Source organism: Caretta caretta, chromosome 27, assembly GCF_965140235.1.
Source record: "Caretta caretta isolate rCarCar2 chromosome 27, rCarCar1.hap1, whole genome shotgun sequence".
NCBI lineage: Eukaryota > Metazoa > Chordata > Testudines > Cheloniidae > Caretta > Caretta caretta.
The window spans coordinates 7,632,467-7,651,286 of NC_134232.1; the positions used below are offsets into that span (position 1 = coordinate 7,632,467).

General features: G+C 56.9%; 1 protein-coding gene across 2 annotated transcripts in view; it reads left to right on the forward strand.

Moving 5' to 3' along the window:
• KCNH6 (potassium voltage-gated channel subfamily H member 6) overlaps positions 1 to 18,820 on the forward strand; it is a 100,764-nt gene that overhangs the window by 80,182 nt on the left and 1,762 nt on the right. For both annotated transcript variants that reach the window (XM_075123578.1, XM_048830353.2), the window contains 9 exons: positions 878 to 1,303; positions 3,719 to 4,118; positions 5,045 to 5,244; positions 9,804 to 10,056; positions 11,499 to 11,692; positions 13,403 to 13,502; positions 14,370 to 14,666; positions 15,622 to 15,802; positions 17,687 to 17,885. In XM_075123578.1, the coding sequence (XP_074979679.1) occupies positions 878 to 1,303; positions 3,719 to 4,118; positions 5,045 to 5,244; positions 9,804 to 10,056; positions 11,499 to 11,692; positions 13,403 to 13,502; positions 14,370 to 14,666; positions 15,622 to 15,802; positions 17,687 to 17,885 (2,250 nt within the window). The remainder of the gene's footprint in view (positions 1 to 877; positions 1,304 to 3,718; positions 4,119 to 5,044; positions 5,245 to 9,803; positions 10,057 to 11,498; positions 11,693 to 13,402; positions 13,503 to 14,369; positions 14,667 to 15,621; positions 15,803 to 17,686; positions 17,886 to 18,820) is intronic.

An 18,820-nucleotide genomic window follows, 5' to 3' on the forward strand; every position in this document is an offset into this window, starting at 1 on the left:
AGGGGCAGCGGCAGAGCTGCGTGTGGGGAGCCCGGGGCTGGGATAGCAGGGGTCTGTGGGTCGGGAGTGAGGGGCAGCGGCAGAGCTGGGTATGGGGAGCCCGGGGCTGGGATAGCAGGGGGCTGTGGGTCGGGAGTGAGGGGCACCGGCAGAGCTGGGTGTGGAGAGCCCGGGGCTGGGGTAGCAGGGGGCTGCGGGTCGGGAGTGAGGGGCACTGGCAGAACTGGGTGTGGGGAGCCCGGGGCTGGGATAGCAGGGGGCTGCGGGTCAGGAGTGAGGGGCACCGGCAGAGCTGGGTGTGGGGAGCCCGGGGCTGGAGTAGCAGGGGGCTGCGGGTCGGGAGTGAGGGGCAGCGGCAGAGCTGCGTGTGGGGAGCCCAGGGCTGGGATAGCAGGGGGCTGCGGGTCGGGAGTGAGGGGCACCAGCAGAGCTGGGTGTGGGGAGCCTGGGGCTGGGATAGCAGGGGGCTGTAGGTCGGGATTCAGGGGCAGCGGCAGAGCTGGGTGTGGGGAGCCCGGGGCTGGAGTAGCAGGGGGCTGCGGGTCGGGAGTGAGGGGCACTGGCAGAGCTGGGTGTGGGGAGCCTGGGGCTGGGGTAGCCGTTCAGGATTCTTCATTCCATTCCTAACATGTTGCCGGCTGCTGTGCGCTGAGCTGTGGTTAGCTTTGAGCTGCCCAGGCGAGCTCAGGCCATTTTCCTGAGTGGGTGCCGGGGGAGGGATCAGCAGTTGGGAGGGCTGATTGGGGAAGGGCAGAGCAAAGAGTTGTTGAGGACACTTGGTGCCATCAGGCAAAGTCGGGCTCCAGGACCTTCTAAGCCCACCTCCCGCCTGGTTCTTGTATCCCCTCTGCCTCTCCCATGCCCATCTCCCTGGCAGGTCCTGTCGCTGGGCGCAGACGTCCTCCCGGAGTACAAGCTGCAGGCGCCGCGGATCCACCGATGGACCATCCTGCACTACAGCCCCTTCAAGGCAGTGTGGGACTGGCTGATCCTGCTGCTGGTCATCTACACGGCCGTCTTCACGCCCTACTCAGCCGCCTTCTTGCTCAACGAGGAGCAGGAGGAGAAGCGCTGGAACTGTGGCTACTCCTGCAACCCGCTCAACATCATCGACCTCATCGTGGACATCATGTTCATTGTGGACATCATTATCAACTTCCGCACCACCTACGTCAACATCAACGACGAAGTGGTGAGCCACCCTGGCAAGATCGCCATCCATTACTTCAAGGGCTGGTTCCTTATCGACATGGTGGCTGCCATTCCCTTCGACCTGCTCATCTTCCGCTCCGGCTCCGATGAGGTGAGCAGTGGTACGACGCAGAACCCGGAGACCTGGACTGAGCCCTTAGAGGGTAGAGTAGAGACCAGTCTGCCTGGGGTTTCTGGTGCCCAAACACCATGTTGACGATGGAATTACAGATGGGGGAGAGAGAGACATGGATAGATGGATAGAGGGGTGGGTGGATGGATGGATAGATCCATCTAGCTAGATCTATCTAGCCTGCTCTGCCCCCTGCCTGAGACATTGACACCCTGACAATCTCCTACGTAGGAGAAACCCACTCAGGACAAGGTACCAACAAGACTTAGTCTTCCAAGGGCCTAGAAGGGCTGGGAAGAGACACTAACCAATCAGCAGCCAGCAGGCAAGTTAAGAAGGCTTGCTGTGCCCTCTCCTGGGGAGTGTTGGGTGAAGCTGGGATAGGAGAGGAGCACTTCAGGCCTAACCCAGGAGCTGGGTTAAGGAGGTGATGTGGCCAAGAGGTTACTTTGGTTTGGGTTTATCTGCGACTTTAAAATAGCAGATAGCCAAAGTCTGAGTCCAGCCGTAAGCAGCCGCTAACGGACTGGCATGGAGACACTGCAGGAGTCGCCTTGCTCTGAGCAGGCTGTCCTAGATAGAGAGAAGGGATGTATATAGGAAGAGATGGATAAGGAGAGAGATGGGATAGAGGGGGGAAGAGATAAAGAAGGGGGGGCAGATTGATAAGAGGGCAGCAGAAGAAACATCTTTTTCTTGGTATACACCAAGCAGCTCTGATCTGAGGTTGCTGTTGGCTAATAACCCAATGACAATAGAGCTGCACTTCAGATTAGCCAGGGGGTGCGGATTCTGACTGACCACCCCCAGTAACAAGCCACTGTCCACACAGCATTGTTCGACTGTGGGGGCTTCCACATCGAGGAGTGGCTCCCCTGCTCCCTGGAGGAGAAGGGAGACTGGAGTAGATCGACCAGAGATTGTGATTTAGTACGGCAGGGTCCTGGGTTAGTCCAGTGATCTGCCCCAGACATCAAGAGGCCGCTGGACTAGCTGGATCTGGTCGGGCCATTCTAAGCCTAGGAAGATGTTTTGGGGAACATGGGGGATGATTTTACTGTTATTTACTCGTGTTTTGGTAGCACCCAGAGGCACTAACAGAGATCAGGGTTCAGCGCTGCACAGACACATAGCAAGAGACAGTCCCTGTCCCGGTCTCAACAGACAATGGGCAGGAGGGGAAGTGACTTGCTCTAGGTCAGCGGTTCTCAAACTTTAGCAACCCAAGGACCCCCATTTTGATTTTAAAGGGGATTTTCTTCTCCCCTCCCCCAGCACGTCCTGCACACCAGGGAACCGAGGGTACTCCAGGGGGTCCGCCAGCCTCTCCCGCCTCTCCCTCCCTTAACTCCTCCCCCTCCCTCCCAGTGCCTCCTGCATGCCGGGGAACAGCTGTTCTGTGGCGTGCAGGAGCCCTTGGGAGGGAGGGGGAGGAGTTGATTAATGGGACTGGCGGACCCCCTGGAGTACCCTCTCGGACCCCCAGGTGTTCGTGGACCCCAGTTTGAGAAATGCTGCTCTAGGCCAGAGATTGTGCCAGAAATAGCAGCTCCTGAGGGCCAGGATGGCTTACTGCCTGCGGGGCCTGATAACTCAGTCTCTAGTCTCAGGTGTTTGGGGGGTTCTCTAAGCCTCTCGATGGGCTGGCATAGTCCCCTGACTGTGCCGCCGAATCCTGGTGTCGCCTCAGCCAAGTTCCTGCCCCCTCTGCCTCCATTTCCCCCCGTGTAAGCTTGGGTGAAAGGTGCTGAGGATGGTGCGGGCCACATGGTTGTGCCTCTGTGATTCCGACTGGAATTTTGTAGCTTGTTAGTTGTGGTAGCCTCTGGGGCCAGGAGCCTTGTTGCCCTGGCCTGTCGCAGGCCCCATCAGCAAGGGAGAAGCTCAGCAGGAATTGATGGGCATTTCAGTTCATCGCTGGGGGATTGCTCTTTTTAATCAGGACCACTGGTACTGGTATTTCGCGCACCGTTAGCCCCAAGGATCTCAAAAGCAAGTTACAAACGCTCAGTTATGTTTCCCTCCATAAGGGTTATTATCCCCCTTTAACTGAGTACAGAGAGATTAGGGACTTGGCCAGATGAGTGGCAAGGCTGGGAAAGGACCCAGGAGTCCTGATGCCCAATCGTCTGCTCGCACTAATAGAGACCTCCCTTCTCAGAGCCAGGACTACAACCAAAGAGTCTTGGCTTCTGCTTTAACCACCAAATGGCCCTTCCTGTCCAGAACTAGGACGAGGACCCAGGAATCCTGACTTCCAGTCCTCTGTTCTAACCACTAGACCACACCGTATCCCAGAGGCATGAATGGAACCCAGGAGTCCTGGCTCCTCGTCCCCAGTTCTAATTGTCACCTCCACTGAGGATTTCCCTTCCCCCCTTCCCCTGCCTGCAGACCACCACGCTGATTGGGCTGCTGAAGACGGCCCGGCTGCTCCGTCTGGTGCGCGTGGCCCGCAAGCTGGACCGCTACTCCGAGTACGGGGCGGCCGTGCTCTTCCTTCTCATGTGCACCTTTGCCCTCATCGCCCACTGGCTGGCCTGCATCTGGTACGCCATCGGCAACGTGGAGCGGCCCTACATGGAGCACAAGATCGGCTGGCTAGACAACCTGGGCGACCAGATCGGCAAGCGCTACAATGACAGCGACCTCTCCTCCGGCCCCTCCATCAAGGACAAGTACGTCACGGCGCTCTACTTCACCTTCAGCAGCCTGACCAGCGTGGGCTTCGGCAACGTCTCCCCCAACACCAACTCCGAGAAGATCTTCTCCATCTGCGTCATGCTGATTGGCTGTGAGTGCCTGGCCGGGCCTCCCAGCCTGGTCCCCACTCGTCCTCCTGGGCCACATGACCCTCAGCTCTGGGACCTCCCCACTCCTGCCTGTTCCCACTCGCCCTCCTGGGGTGCAGCGGTGGCCGGAGGCCACAGGGGCTGCCCTGGGAAGAGGAATGGGTTAGCTCACATTGAGAAGGGTGAGGAGAGCTTGCCCGGCCCAGCACCTGGGTGCAGAAAGCTGCCTGGAGCAGGTATTCTCTGCACTGAGAACCCAGCTTTGCTTGGGGAGGCTCCCGCGAGTCAAGTGTAGGAAAAAGAACAGGAGGACTTGTGGCACCTTAGAGACGAGCCAATTTATTTGAGCATGAGCTCTCGTGAGCTACAGCTCCCTGCATCGGACGCATCCCGTGGAAGCTCCCAGATCCATGGCAGCCAGAGACTGCCAGTACTCAGCATTTGGAGGGGTCAGGCAGGGAGCACTAGACCTGAGAGAGAGACGGTTTCTGGCAGCTAAGAAACAGGGTCAGGGACTTTTGCGTGGATTGACACCACCACCCCCCCCGCCCCAGCCTGACCCCCTGCAAGAGACACCTCCGATCCCCAGGGGGCTTTGGCCCTCCAGCCCCCCCATCCCGCTGCCAGACATGCCCCCGATCCCCAGCGTGAGTCCCCCTCGCTATCCATGACCCCCTGCGGCTGGGAACCTGCAGTAGCACAAATCCACCTGGCTCAGCAAGGGAAGCAGCCATGACGCGTGGGGGCCGTGGGAGGGGATCAGGCGTCTTGGTGAGAAGGCAGCCGGGAGGGGGTTGGAGCTGCTGCCAGTGGGGTGAGGGATGAGCGAGGGAATCTCCTCCACGGCACCCAGGAGCAGCTCCAACCCTGGCTTCCCCAAAGGTCGATCCCTTCTGCGGGATCCCTGACCCAGGCCCTCTCCTTGCAGCTCTGATGTACGCCAGCATCTTCGGCAACGTCTCTGCCATCATCCAGCGCCTGTACTCGGGCACGGCCCGCTACCACACCCAGATGCTGAGGGTGAAGGAGTTCATCCGCTTCCACCAGATCCCCAACCCCCTGCGTCAGCGCCTGGAGGAATACTTCCAGCACGCCTGGTCCTACACCAACGGTATCGACATGAACGCGGTGAGTGCCTGGCTAATGAGAGGGGAACTGCCTCCCCCACGGGGCTGAGCTGCAGCCAGGCAGGGATATGGGTCCCGGGTCCTGCCAATAACCCTGAGGCATCCATGGGGAGGGAAACGGGAAGGCAACCTATGGTACTCCTTGCCTTGGGATGGCTCCCAGCTCCGTGGTGGGCCCCCTGAAGAATCCCGAGCCCATCTCCACTTCCCTCTGTCCCAGGACCAGTGCTTTCAGTTTGGGCTGGAAGAAAGCAGGGCAAGATGAGATCGCATCAGTATCGCTTGGGTTTGGGATTGAAGCCATGTGTGAATGAGCACTGGGTCCATCTGTCTCCAGGCAGACCCATTATTTAGCTAGCTCGCTAGATACCTACTACTTAGCTTGGTGGCTGGGGAGGTCAGGAGAAGGGAGGGGTAGGGTGTGCTATCCTAGGCTTTCCCTGGCTGGATGGCAGGCTGCGTGCCGAGCGGCCTGTGGTTTGGAGCTGAACTGAAAGGCCACGGCTATGCGCCGGGGGCTCCAGCGTCAGTTTCTGTTGGGTGCTGGGGGTAGGCTCTGGAGCTCATATCGATCCAGCCTCCTCTCTGCACCGCTGGTTGCTAAGCAAAGCAGGCTGTGCTTTGGGTGACAGGGAAAGGACGGCATTTAAATAAACTTCAGTCCAGTTTAATTAGCATCTGGAAAGGTCGCGATGAGGGAGCGAAGGGGATCAATGGGAGAGCAGCATTATGAGAGAAGGGCCTTCACTCAGACGCCTTTGAGGAAGAATGAGCCTTGGTCACCAGGAGAAGCCGTCCACCTTAGACACTAGGCACCCAGAACGTGGTGCTGTGAACCTGAGAAGAAGAGAGGACAGTCAATTATAAATAAGAGTCCATCCCGCCTCTCGGGAGAGGAATGTATTCCCCTCGCTGGGGACATCATTGGGTCAGCTTGCAGAATTTCACCCTGACAAGCACCAGGTCAAGGCAAAATGGAAGCTAAGCAACTCAATATGTAATTAACCAGAGGAACTCACAGCCACATGATATTACTGAAGAAAATAATTTAGATTAGACATTGATACTAATAATTAGGGATGGGCCCAAGCCAGAATGCTAGGTACGGACACACCCCAGCTTTGGAAGAATTCAGATCCTGATTCAAAATTTGCTTCTGGTCCATCTGCATTATAATGAGCCAAACCAAACCCCAAGTCCAAGCACACCAAACTTTGTAGCTGGGATCTGTTTCTCATCCTGAGTGCTTTATATTTTCAAGGTGCTGTACAAATATTAACTAATTGTTCACCCTGCTGCTCTGTGAGAGAGGTCAGTGTCCCTACCCCCATTTTCAATATGGGGAAACTGAGGCACAGAGCCAGGGGGTGGGTGACCAGCCCAAGGCCACACAGTGAGTTAGTGTCAAAGCCAAGAATAGAACCCAGGAGTTCCTGACTCCTAGCCTGCTGTTCAGTCATTAGCCCAAGACCAGGGGACTCTTGGGCCAGTTACTAGGGGGAACGCCCTGGGTCGCACCACGCCCACTGGCTGAGAAGAAAGGTCAGAGTCCCACAATCGCTAGGACTAGCTGGAGCCATGGGAGGGAAGCCCTGTTTTCCCCCAGCCCCGCCTCCCACCTCTAACCCAGTCCCCATGGAGCTCTACCCCTACACCGGGCCTGGGAAGCGCTTCGGAGCCTGCTACGGGACAGCAACGTGCTCACCTTCCACCTGGCGCACACGACCCACTCGTTCAAGAGCAAAGACAAGACAAGTTAAGGCCGTGCTAACTCTCCCACTGCCCACATAGCCCAAAACCCCCTGGCTCTTATGGGCCACGGCTACATGGCCAGCGGCGGCCCATGGCAGAGAGACTTGGGCTAGCAGGGCTCATGCTACAGCACTAACAAAGCCAGGCTCTGAAGCCCACCTCTCCCTAGGTTGCTGCCACGGGCAGCGTAGACGCAGCTGCACAGTTCCATAAATGTGGGTCTAACTCTGACCCAGCAATCGCTGGAGGAGGGTTTTGTGTTACTGCTCTTTGTTATCCAGAGTCCAGTTCCTCTATATTTACCTTTAAGAAAATACCATTACATGGGAAATATTATCTTCTCTACTGATCAGTTGGGAGTCTGATCATAATGGCAACCCACTTGTCATTTGGCTTCTTGAGAATAACACTGTAGAGTTTAACTAGGATGGCGTGTCTCCTTACCAACGGATGGCATAATTCGGTATAGATCTGGGGGCTGGCTTTTGGCGTGATGAATGTTGTCACTAATGTGCACCTTACTGCTCCAAACTGCAGCCGCCTGCAGCCCCCGTCGTGAGCCAGAACCCCGTGGCCCTAGGTGCTGTAGAAACACAGAACAAAAGGATGGTGCCCTCCCCCAAAAGCTTCCAATCAAAGCACAGGACAAGAGACAGCTGGTGGATACAGCCAGACGGGAACACAAGGGAATTTGTGAGGCCATACTGGTTGGCATGACTGGCACTGGTCTCACCACGCCAGCTACCTCATTGTTGTCAAGTTTGTTGGCCGGCATCCTGGCAAAGGAGAATTTAAAATGACTTTTATTTTTCCCTGGATTTGCTCCACCCCTGCTCTCCCCAAGGCCCCGCCCCTACTCCAGCCCTCCCCCAAGGCCCTGCCCTCACTCTAATCCCTCCCCCAAGGCGCCCGCCCACCGCTTGCTGCTCTCTGCCCTCCCCCACGCGCCTCCCCCTGCCACCAAACAGCTGATCGAGGTGCCTCCCCAACAGCTGATTGTCGGTGCCGCCGAACAGCGGTCGCTGGTGGGTGCTGAGCAACCCCTGGGTTTTTTTTTCCATGGGTGCCTGAGCCCCAAAGCACCCATGGAGTCGGCCTGTGGCTCAAAGGGATCTTGAGACGTCATCAAGTCCAGACCCCTGCACTGAGGCAGGATCAAGTAAACCTAGACCATCCCTGACAGGCGTTTGTCCAACAAACCTCCAGAGATGGGGATTCCCCAACCTCCCTTGGAAGCCTATTCCAGAGCTTACCGACCAGTTTGAAAACTTTCCCTAATGTCTAACCTAAATCTCCCTTGCAGCAGATCAAGCCCATCACTTCTTGTCCTACCTTCTGTGGACATGGAGAACAATTGATCACCGTCCTCTTTCTGACAGCCCTAAACATATTTGCAGACTGTTATCTGCTTCTTTTTTACAGTCTGAACATGCCCTGTTTTTTTACCCTTTCCTCAGAGGTCAGGTTTTCTAAACCTTTGATCATTTTTGTTCCTCTGCTCTGGACTCTCTCCAGTTTGTCCACATCTTTCCTAAAGAGCGGTGCCCAGAACTGGAACGCAGTGCTCCAGCTGAGGCCTCACCAGTGCCGAGTATCATAGAATCTTAGAATATCAGGGTTGGAAGGGACCTCAGGAGGTCATCTAGTCCAACCCCCTGCTCAAAGCCGGACCAACCACAACTAAATCATCCCAGCCAGGGCTTTGTCAAGCCTGATCTTAAAAACCCCTAAGGATGGAGATTCCACCACCTCCCTAGGTAAGCCATTCCAGTGCTTCACCACCCTCCTAGTGAAATAGTGTTTCCTAATATCCAACCTAGACCTCCCCCACTGCCACTTGAGACCATTACTCCTTGTTCTGTAGATGGGGACAATGACCTCCCATGTCTTACATACGACCCTCCTGTTACTACAGCCCAGAACGATATTAGTCTTTTTCGCACCTGCATCACAGTGTTGACTCATACTCGGTTGGTGATCAGTTATCCACGATAAGGTGTCTGTCGTGTGGTTGGTGAGATTTTGGATGCTCCTCGCTATTCATGTCCTTTCTTTTCAGGGCGTGGGGTCTGTAAAGGAAGGGGGGGTAACTGCAAGCGACTGTCACTTTTACTATTTTTTTAAACAACATGTTGGGGCTTGGAATTTCCCAAGTGTCTTTATTTGTTTTTTGGGAGTCAGTGAGGAGGCAGCTTCTAAAATCATGAAGGCACCAGCTGGGTGAGTCACTAGATTATTATAAAGTGACCTCACCTAAAATCAGGCCAGTTCCCTTTGTATTGTTTCTACAGAAGGTACCAGACTCACTCGCTCCCAGAGGGCTGGATTCGCAGTGCAGGGCCCAGCATGGGGACTGAAGGGGGAGAGGGCTTCTGGTCCCCTTATCCTGGGGCTGCCACAGGCCATTCAGAGTTCTCCTGACCCACCCACCCACCCACTCTCTACCCCTCTGGCTCCCACCACCTTCCACAGCTGGGAACAAAACCTAATTGTCGTGACTCCCAGCCCCACCACCTCTCCGCACATCCCATTAGAGCCTGCGTCCCAGAGAGCTGGAGAGAGCTGAAGTCTCCTGCCCATGCCTGGGGGTTGTGCCACGAGCGACGGGTTGGATTGTCCCATTACAGACAGAGTCCATAGTCATTGGCCGTGTCCAGCGCAGAGGCTGTGGCTTGGATCCCTTTCTTGATGTAACTGCAATACGGGAAGCCCAGTCTGTGCTTGCCTATAGGACAGCAGGGGGTGGGGGATGTGGGGTTCTCCCTCTGGGCCTGCTGTGTGACTGGCTGCTCCTTCCTCCCCGTGCAGGTGCTGAAAGGCTTCCCCGAATGCCTGCAGGCTGACATCTGCCTCCACCTGAACCGCACCCTCCTCCAGAACTGCAAGGCCTTCCGGGGGGCCAGCAAGGGCTGCCTCAGAGCCCTGGCCATGAAGTTCAAGACGACCCACGCGCCTCCCGGAGACACCCTGGTGCATTATGGGGATGTCCTCACCACCCTCTACTTCATCTCCCGCGGCTCCATCGAGATTCTCCGGGAGGACATTGTGGTGGCCATCCTAGGTGGAAGAGTCCTTCCTTCCAGGGGCCGGGGGCGGGGAGGGGGCGGCGGGAGGTGGGGAGGGGGAAGGGGCTCTGCCAGAAGAAAGCAGAGAACCATCCCACTCCCCTGATAACTCCCTGCTTCGGGCAATGAGTCTCAGCTGGTGGTGTGAGACTCTCCCCAACAAGGTCTGGGGACAAAGAGGAGGGAGCTGGTTCCCATTCCCCAACTCTAGGCTTCCACTAGCATCCAATGTTGCCTCACTTGGGAGAATGAGCCAAGGCCAGGGAGGAAAGACCAGATCCTCTCTCTGCTGCAGAGGGGCTGGGAAGAAGCATCCACCAGGGCTGGGAGAAGGCAGGAGGCTGGGAGGGTGTGTCTGGAAGATGCCAGCAGCCGGGTGGATCCGTGCCCGGTTTAGTCTCAGTCCACCCCTGGCTGTGACAAGCAGTGGAGGAACCAGCTCAGATCAAATCGGAATCGAAGCGAACCCAGCTCAGACCCCTGGACTCCGCCTCTTTCTAGGTTTGGGAAGAAACTGGCGGGTCCCAACTCCTCCACCCCCTACCCTGTTCTTTCCCAGAAGGCTACCCCCTGCAGGCAAGGGCCAGAAGCACAGCAATCCCGCACAAGACGGCTGATCTTGTGGCACCTCTGGCGCAGCCTAAAGCAGGAAGCATCAGAGATCGTGAAAGAGGAGGCCTGTTCTCCCGGCCCTCCAAACCCAAGAGGCTCTGGGAGTTGGGAGGAGCACTCACATCGGCCGAGGTTTCATCCTGTCCTGTCCTTGTGGGCCGAGGAAAGCCAAGACTCAGCTGGCACAAATTCCAAGGGGGTTTTTCTTAAGGCTGCTGGACACAGACAGACCCTTTGGGTTCTCTCTAGCTCCCAGTCCATGCTGCCCCATGTCTTAACATAGGGTCTACCCAGCGTCCTGGCCTGGACTCAGCCGCCGCGGAAAGGAGCGCTGAGGACTATGCTACAAAGCTGACTTGACTATCACAGTTTCGTGAGGTTCGCATGTTGTGACCTCAGCGAGTGCTGGTGAATTTCAGCACTCCTGGCCTAATGGGGGACAGTCTTCTAATTCAGTGTTAGAGCCCTCGAGAGGCCCATGCATGGCATGTCACAGAGCAGCTAAATGGACAAGGCCCCTGCCCTACGGAGCTTACAAAGATCAGCCACAGCGCAAGTAGCAAAGGGATTGGCACAGGAAGCTTGGAGTGGGGTGGATCTGAAGAAGGGAGGCATGGCAGGAGGTGCAAAGCAGCGAGCAAGAGGTGTCTAGTGAGTTGGTCAGGGGAGAGGACACAGAGAAAGGTGGGAAGCGGGAGGAGAGGAGGACACAGATGTAGACTGCCTAGTGAATCAGGACACCAGCAGAGCAATCTCTCTAAAAGCCTTAGAGCCGCTGGGGAGACTCCACCACCAGTGCCCTCATGAGCCTCTCTCCATTGCACAGGGAAGAACGACATCTTTGGGGAGCCCATCAGCCTTTACGCCCGGCCTGGGAAATCCAATGCGGATGTCCGGGCACTGACCTACTGCGATTTGCATAAGATCCAGCGGGAGGACCTCCTGGAGGTCTTGGATATGTACCCGGCCTTTTCCGACAACTTCTGGAGCAACTTAGAGATAACCTTCAACCTGAGAGATGTGAGTCTCAGGTGTAAGTGTGGAGAGTTAGGAGAACAGAGACTGCTGCTGCAAATTGTCCCCATCCAAATCGCTGGGGAGGAAAGGGGCCGAGGGCCGCCAGAGGGAACGGTGCTGGGGAGCATAGATTGACAAGCGCTCTGTGCTCCTAGCTCAGGTCATTCACAAGTTTGCTAGGCACCAAGGGCTGCATTTTCAAAGCCTTGTCTGAGTTTTTAATTGCTTTCGAGTCAATAAGAGCCAGATTTTGAGAAAAGCTCAGCACTCCCCATGGGGATTGTGAACATCATGATTTTGGCCCTAAATTTTCACAAGAGCCCAGCCCATGAGGGCATGTTAGGTGCTGAGACCTCCTGAAAATCTGGCCTTGATTGTAGGTGCTGAGAGCTTGGAAATCTGGCCCTGAGCTCTTTTGGAAATTTGGATCCATGAGTCCTGCAGCTAACCCCCGTCGACCACAGTTTTGCAGGACCACGGCACTATTAAAATATCTCAAAGGTTATTTCAGGCTGATGCAAGGTCATCATGTTGCAATACTATGCCAGCAAGACGTGTTGATGTTGGGTTGTGATGAGTATGGAGTATGGAGAAGGAATATGGGAGACATTCAGAGTCATAAAACTATGCCATTTTGTTGTGACAAGACAGCGTTGTGTCATGACAGAGTGGTGTCGTGATGACTTGGTGCAATGTGGCCACATGTCAACATGGTGGCGTCATGATGTGTCACATGATGATGTTTTGCTATGACATGTTGCCTCATGACGTGGTGCCGCTATCCCGTGTTTTGACATGATGCTGCTCTCACAACGTGAGGGCATTGTTTCACATTGTGAAGTAATGTGCGGGCATTGTTTCACATTGTGATGTAATGTGCGGGTATTGTTTCAACATGACACCATGTCGTGTCACAGTGTTACACTGTGATGTGACACAATGGTTTGAGTGAGGACATGATTTCATTGTCACGTCACATTATTGCAATGGGCAGTGATGGTCTTGTCATGACGTGATTCTCTCGTCTTGACATAATGTGATTTGGGTCACATTGTTACAACACTGTGACTAAGGGCACTGTCCCATATAGATGGCATTGCCATGGTGATGCCATTGCATGCTGATTATGTCATGTGATGATGTCACCATGTAAACGTCATGACTTTGGCACCAATCCAGAAGAGTACTGTGAACTTTTAACCACATGCTTGTGTCCAATTGACTTTGGGTATCAGACGGTGGGTCAGATTGCTAAGAAAAAAAAAGGGATTCCAAAGCCTTCAGCCAATCTCAAACGAGCTTATTCAGAGAAGTCCTTGCTTTTATGAACAATCAGAGTTGTGATTGGCTGAAGGCTCTGGAGTATTTTATCGTTAAATCCTGCTCAGCGATCTGATTGGCTGCCACCGTTTGTTTGTTTTTTTCCAGAGACATTGGCTGATGAGTGTATGAGAGAGCCCCCTAACTCCACTAATGTCCCGGGGCACCCGCATCTGCCCTCCTTCACACTGTACCATCCCCCCAGGGCACAGAGCCTCAGACTGAACCAGGCTCAGGAGGGTCCAGTCCCATATCTCCCGCCGGTGGGCTTGGGGAGAGGGGACTGGGAGCAAGGCCTGCAGAGAGGCACCCCAGGGGCTCACCATACGACCAAGGTTTCTTTGAGTTGCACTAACAGTCCCCTCCCGCGCTCGGTGCCCTCTTCTCTCTCAGGCAGACAGCATCCCCCGCTCGCCGCTCAGCGAGGAGTACGACTGCACCTACCGCCGCGTGCGCCGGCATAAGCATTCCCTCGGCAGGCCCCCCAAGACCGGTGAGTCGTAGCCGGCCAGGCTCGGTCTCCGCGTTCCCCTTCGCGCTGTGCCCACTCTGTGCCAGCTGCTGGGCAGGACGGGGAGGGTGTGAACAGCTGTCTCTGCCCCCCAGCGCCTTCTCCTGCCATCTGCTTCTCTCCCGGGCCCCCTCTCCGCAGCGCCCCCTGTCCCTTGGTCCTGGCACTACGGGAGGGACTGGTCGCAGCTACGCCAGAGCTGGTTCAAGCCAATCTGGGCCCCTGACTCAGAGAGCGATGGTCTCTCCCCCGCCCCGACTCCCCTGCCAGGGCCTGGGGCGGGTCTGCCAGGGTGGGTCTGGGTGTCTGGCGCCTGTGGAGGGCTGTGGTGAGGGGAGGTAGCTGGCCTGCGCCCTGCCAGGGCAGGGTCCTGACAGCTGAGCGCCCGGGGGCAGCCCGCTCTCCACCCCGGGCAGTGCTGCAGCAGGAGCACCAGTGGGAGGGCGGGGGGTTGAGCGGTGCCTCGCAGGGGGCTTTTACCAGCTTCTCTGCTGCTGGCACAGCAGGGCCCGGGCCGCTGCCCATGAGGCAGAGCAGGGCACTGACTGAATCACGTCGTGCCCGCCCTGAGACATGGTGTTGGCTGGCCTGGCCCCCTCCGTGAGGCAGCCCTGGGCACCAGCCGGCCTCTCCTGTTCACCGGTGCTAGGCACCATCCAGCCCCCACAAGGCAGGGGCCCGCCAGCCCTTTCCTCCCCCTCATCCCCATGAAGCTGGGCAAAGCTCCCCATGGTTCTCTCGTGGGCTCCTGAAGCCCCTTGGCATCACAGTGGGGATGGGGTCTGAAGGGGCTGCCCCGGTGTGTCTGAACTAACCTGTCTGCGCCCCCCTCCCACCCCCGCCCCGCAGACCTGGACGGGCTGGACACGGGCATCTCGGACGCGGATCAGTACCACACCTACTCGGAGCTCACCAACCTGCAGGGCCCCCTCAGCAAGGACCAGTGGGACGACCTGTGCAGCAGCCCCACGCCTTGCTCGCAGACCAGCGACGAGGAGGCCAAGGCCCCCAGCCCCACCCAGGCCGAGCCCTCCCCTGACTCCGACAAGGACGACTTTGCTCCAGCCGTGCTCAGCCAGGTCACCCCCAATGCCAGTGGCACCGGTGTCGGCAAGCAGGGGGCGGACGACAGCCTGTCCTACGCGGGTAGCGGTGATTGTGTCTTGGGGCGCTGCCGGGAGCCGGGGGGGCCCCAGTGCTGGCTATCAGCAAGGGGAGATGGCTGAGATCCTCTTGGGCCCCGTTAACCCTTATCCCCTCGGGGGCTGACCAGCGTCCAGGGTTCGAGTGTGACCCCTGGGGGGCGCCGTGGGAGGGAGAAGGGAGAGTGTCTGGTCTTCGGGAGATGGAGGCAAGTCAGGACCCTTGGGAGGAGCAACCCCGCTCCAGACAAAACCTGCATTCTCTGTGTGAGGCCACATGGCCCTGCCTAGGGTCTAGCGCTGTGGGGAATCCAGAGCATGATGGTATCACAACACCAACCTCAGCCTAAGCTGACCCCAGCCTGGCGGCTCCTAGGGCCTCCTGCAGGACCAGGTTGGCGCTGGCCCTGGTTCCCCCGGCCACGTCCTGGTGGAGTTAATCTGCACCTGCCCTGGTAAGCCTGCCACTGTCCGTCTAACCCTGCTTCGGGGGTGGGTCAGGAGCCGAGCTCCCGTTCTTTGGAGCGGGAGGGGTCACGGAGCCTGCTTCCCCCTTACCTTGGGGTAATTCACACCCCAGCCCGGCAGCGCCCGCTGCTCTGCCCCTCCTACACACAGGGCTTTGCCATTGCCCCTCGCTCTCTCTCCCCGTAGCATGCCTGCCCCGGCCCCCCTGCAGAGCGCAGGCAGCCTCTGGGGCTGGATTCTGTGTCCCATTCGGGCTGCAGGGAGTACCTGGGCCCTCCCCAGCCGCCCCCACGGGTACGGTGCTGATGCAGCCCTTCTGCTGCCAGGCCCTGCCGGGCTGGTGTGTGATGGAGGGCGGGAGAGGTGCTGCAGCATGGAGAGCTTGTTTGGGACTGCAGGGTGGGGGCTGCTGACTGGGAATTCCTGATGCCGGGGTCGGGGGGTTGTATCGGGTCTGCTCCAACAGCAGCTCTGAACTCGCCTCTTTGCAGCCACCCCCAGGGACATTCCAAACATGTTCGCCTTCTGGGAGGACAGACAGCCAAATCTCCACCCAGAGCCCCTGCCACACGCGTCCCTGGTCCACAACTCCCGGGCCAACCCTCTGCGCTTGGACTACGGGCAGGGTCAGATCGAATCCCGACTGGAGCTCCTGCAGGCTCAGCTCAGCAGGTGGGTGCAGCTCCTCCGAGGCCGGAGCCTGGGTTCCTGCAGCACTTGAGTTTCTCAGGGTGCTGCCCCTTCTGGGCCAGCTCCCATGTGAGTGGCATCTGCCCCCACCCCGCCCCCTTTAAAAGACCCACATGGACCAGGGCCCTTTAACAAAGCTCTGTGATGTGACATGGGCTCTCCCTGCTGGCTACTTTGGGTATTTGGCCATGGGGCATCCTGCCATTAAACAGCAAACAAGTCTCAACCTTAGAGCTCCTGCCCTACTGTGATTAGTGGTGACATCTGGGAGCAGCGGCTAAAGTATTTCCCCAGCAGGGCCCAGACTGGATTTAGTTACAGCGGCTCCCACCGATTTCAGTCACAGGGTCAGGAACTGAAGGCTTTGCATGAACATTTGCCGCCGTTTGCTTACATGAAAAGCTGCCGCCTTCCCCCTGCTCGACCATCCTGGGCAGGTGAAGTGTTCGCGAAGTCAGTCACTGGCGACAGACAGTTGCCATGTAAATGTAAGGAAGGGGCCAGCGTTTGAATGAAAAGGGAAAGGAGCCCAGATCGGTGAGATCTGCCGCTTCAATAGTGCAGCTAGAATTTCCACCACTGGGGACCGAAAGTTACACCCGTGTGAAAGAAACTCGATAAAGACGTGATTTTCAGCAGCTGCCTGCAGCCCCCATTCGGTGCAGTGGGAGTTGTGTGTGCTCAGTGCCTCTAGGAATCAGGCCACTTTTATCTAGGTGCCTAAGTGTAGATTTAGGTGTCTCACTTTGGGTCCAAGGAGTATGTGCCCTGTGTCACTCAGCCGTTTTTTCACTGACTTAATAAAAACGACCCAGTGCTATGCCAAGGAAGTCTGATACACCCCCTGCTGGCCACGCAGTGATAGCACCAGGCTCCGTTGAGATCGGAAAAAGGGCCTAGCTTGTCTTTTCATTTTCATTTACTTCTCTAAAAAAATGGTCCCTTTGAGTTGTGATATGAACGTAGGAATATTCTCAGACATTCTTATCCAGAGAGGGGTCCCAGAACTCCACCCTGCCAGACCCACGTGGAGATAGGGAGAGCCCCAAAGTCCAGAGCTAAATCTGCAGCCAGCCTTCCCCAGCCCTCCTGGGAGTTTGGCTTCTTGGTTTGGGCCTGGCTCTTGAAGAGGCATTGTGGATTAGGATCAGGACACCTGGGTTCTCTTCCTTGAGGCCATTACTTGACCTCCCTCGGGCCTCTGTTTCCTCCTCCCTCCTTTTGTTATGTCTATTTAGACTGTACGCTTTTGGGGGCAGGGACAGTCTCTGATTCTGTGGCTGCACAATGGGGCCTGATCGCCACTCTAGTTGCCTCTAATTGCTACTGTAATATAAATTACAGGTTTCAGAGTAGCAGCCGTGTTAGTCTGTATCTGCAAAAAAGAACAGGAGGACTTGTGGCACCTTAGAGACTAACCAATTGATTTGAGCATAAGCTTTCGTGAGCGACAGCTCACTTCATTCGATGAAGTGAGCTGTCGCTCACGAAACCTTATGCATAAATAACAACGTAAATCCACAAAACGTGGGAATTGCCAGACCGGATCCAATCAGCTGAGGGCTCCATCTAGAGTCTAGCCCAGCATCCTGGCTCAGACAGTGGCCAGCAGCAGACACTTCAGAGGAATGTGGAAGAAATAGCCAGCTCATCTGCCCAGCGTGATCCCAATAGCGATTGGTTTAAGATCTGAGTTTGTCTCTCTTCCGAGACTCTTGGTTAGCATTAGCCATCCTAACACTGGGGTCCCAGAAACTTTGCCTGCTCAGTGCAGCCCAAACAAAGCCCACTGCCCAGGCAAAGCCCCCGATGAAAGAGGGTGGCCCTGGGATGCACCGTGCTAACGCTGGCTGATCTGTCCCACAGGCTGGAGTCCAGGATGTCTTCAGACATTAATATAATCCTCCAGCTCCTGCAACGCCAGGTGTCCCAAGTGCCGCCCGCGTACAGCCCCATCTCACCGTCCTCCCACAGCCTGGCCATGTACAGCATGGGCCTGAGGGGCACGGAGCCCGCTCCACCATGCATGCTGCTGCAGGAGAAGGACCTGACTCCTCCCGGGCAGGTAACTCACAGACTCCTGTGCTGGCTAATCACTGAGACTGAGCGCTTTGGCTAGGAGCGGTGTCCTTCCGCCTCAAGCAGCCCAGCAGATCTAGTTCCAGAATTTCCCGACCTCATCCCGCTTCACAGCAAAGACCAGTACAAGTGCTGAGCCCAAACCGAGGCTGAGGGGGCTCTAGGGGAGACGTCTCCGTCTCCTCACAGCGGAGAGCAGCTTCCTCCTCTAGAGGAGCAGGCCAAGGGGGTCCCTTGGCAGGTCATAGCACGAGTTACCCTGGGGTGAAGGAAGGAGACTTGGCTCTCCAAGGCTGCCCCTGCCTTCCAGGTGCAGAGAGGGCTCGGCTGAGGGTCCAGGCTAGGGGCTGCTCCCCTCCCTCTTCTCCTCACAGTGTGGAGAAGGGTCTGGCCATGAGGGACGCAGCTTCCTCTCACCAATGTGGGGGATGGAGAGACCCCAGAGATGTTGCCAGCTCACCCACTGCTTCTCTCTGGCCAAGGTCCCCCGCTCCTGCTTCTCCTCTCTTTGGCAGTGGGAGCCCCGACTAAACCAAGGCCATTTTGAAACCTGTCATACCCCAGGTCATCCCCTCTGGGCTAAGCCCTTGGGGCTGGAGAGGGGATGAAGCCCAGCAGAGGCCTGGAATGAGAACTCCACGCACCCAACGCCATTCTTTTGGGGTGCTAGAGGAAAACAGAGTAGAGTCCCCTTTCTGGCATGAATCAGCTGATCTGTCCTAGCTAGCCTGAAGCCACCACTGTTGCTGGGGGAGCTGCTGCTGCTTTGAGAGCTCAGGGGCTTGTCTACACTTGAGAGCTGCCCCTCTGCAGCACTTCAGTGTAGCCACGACCTGCACTGATGGGAAGGATTCTCCCGTCGGCCCAGGTAATCCACCTCCCCGCGAGGCGGTAGCCAGGTCGATGGTAGCTAACGCTGTC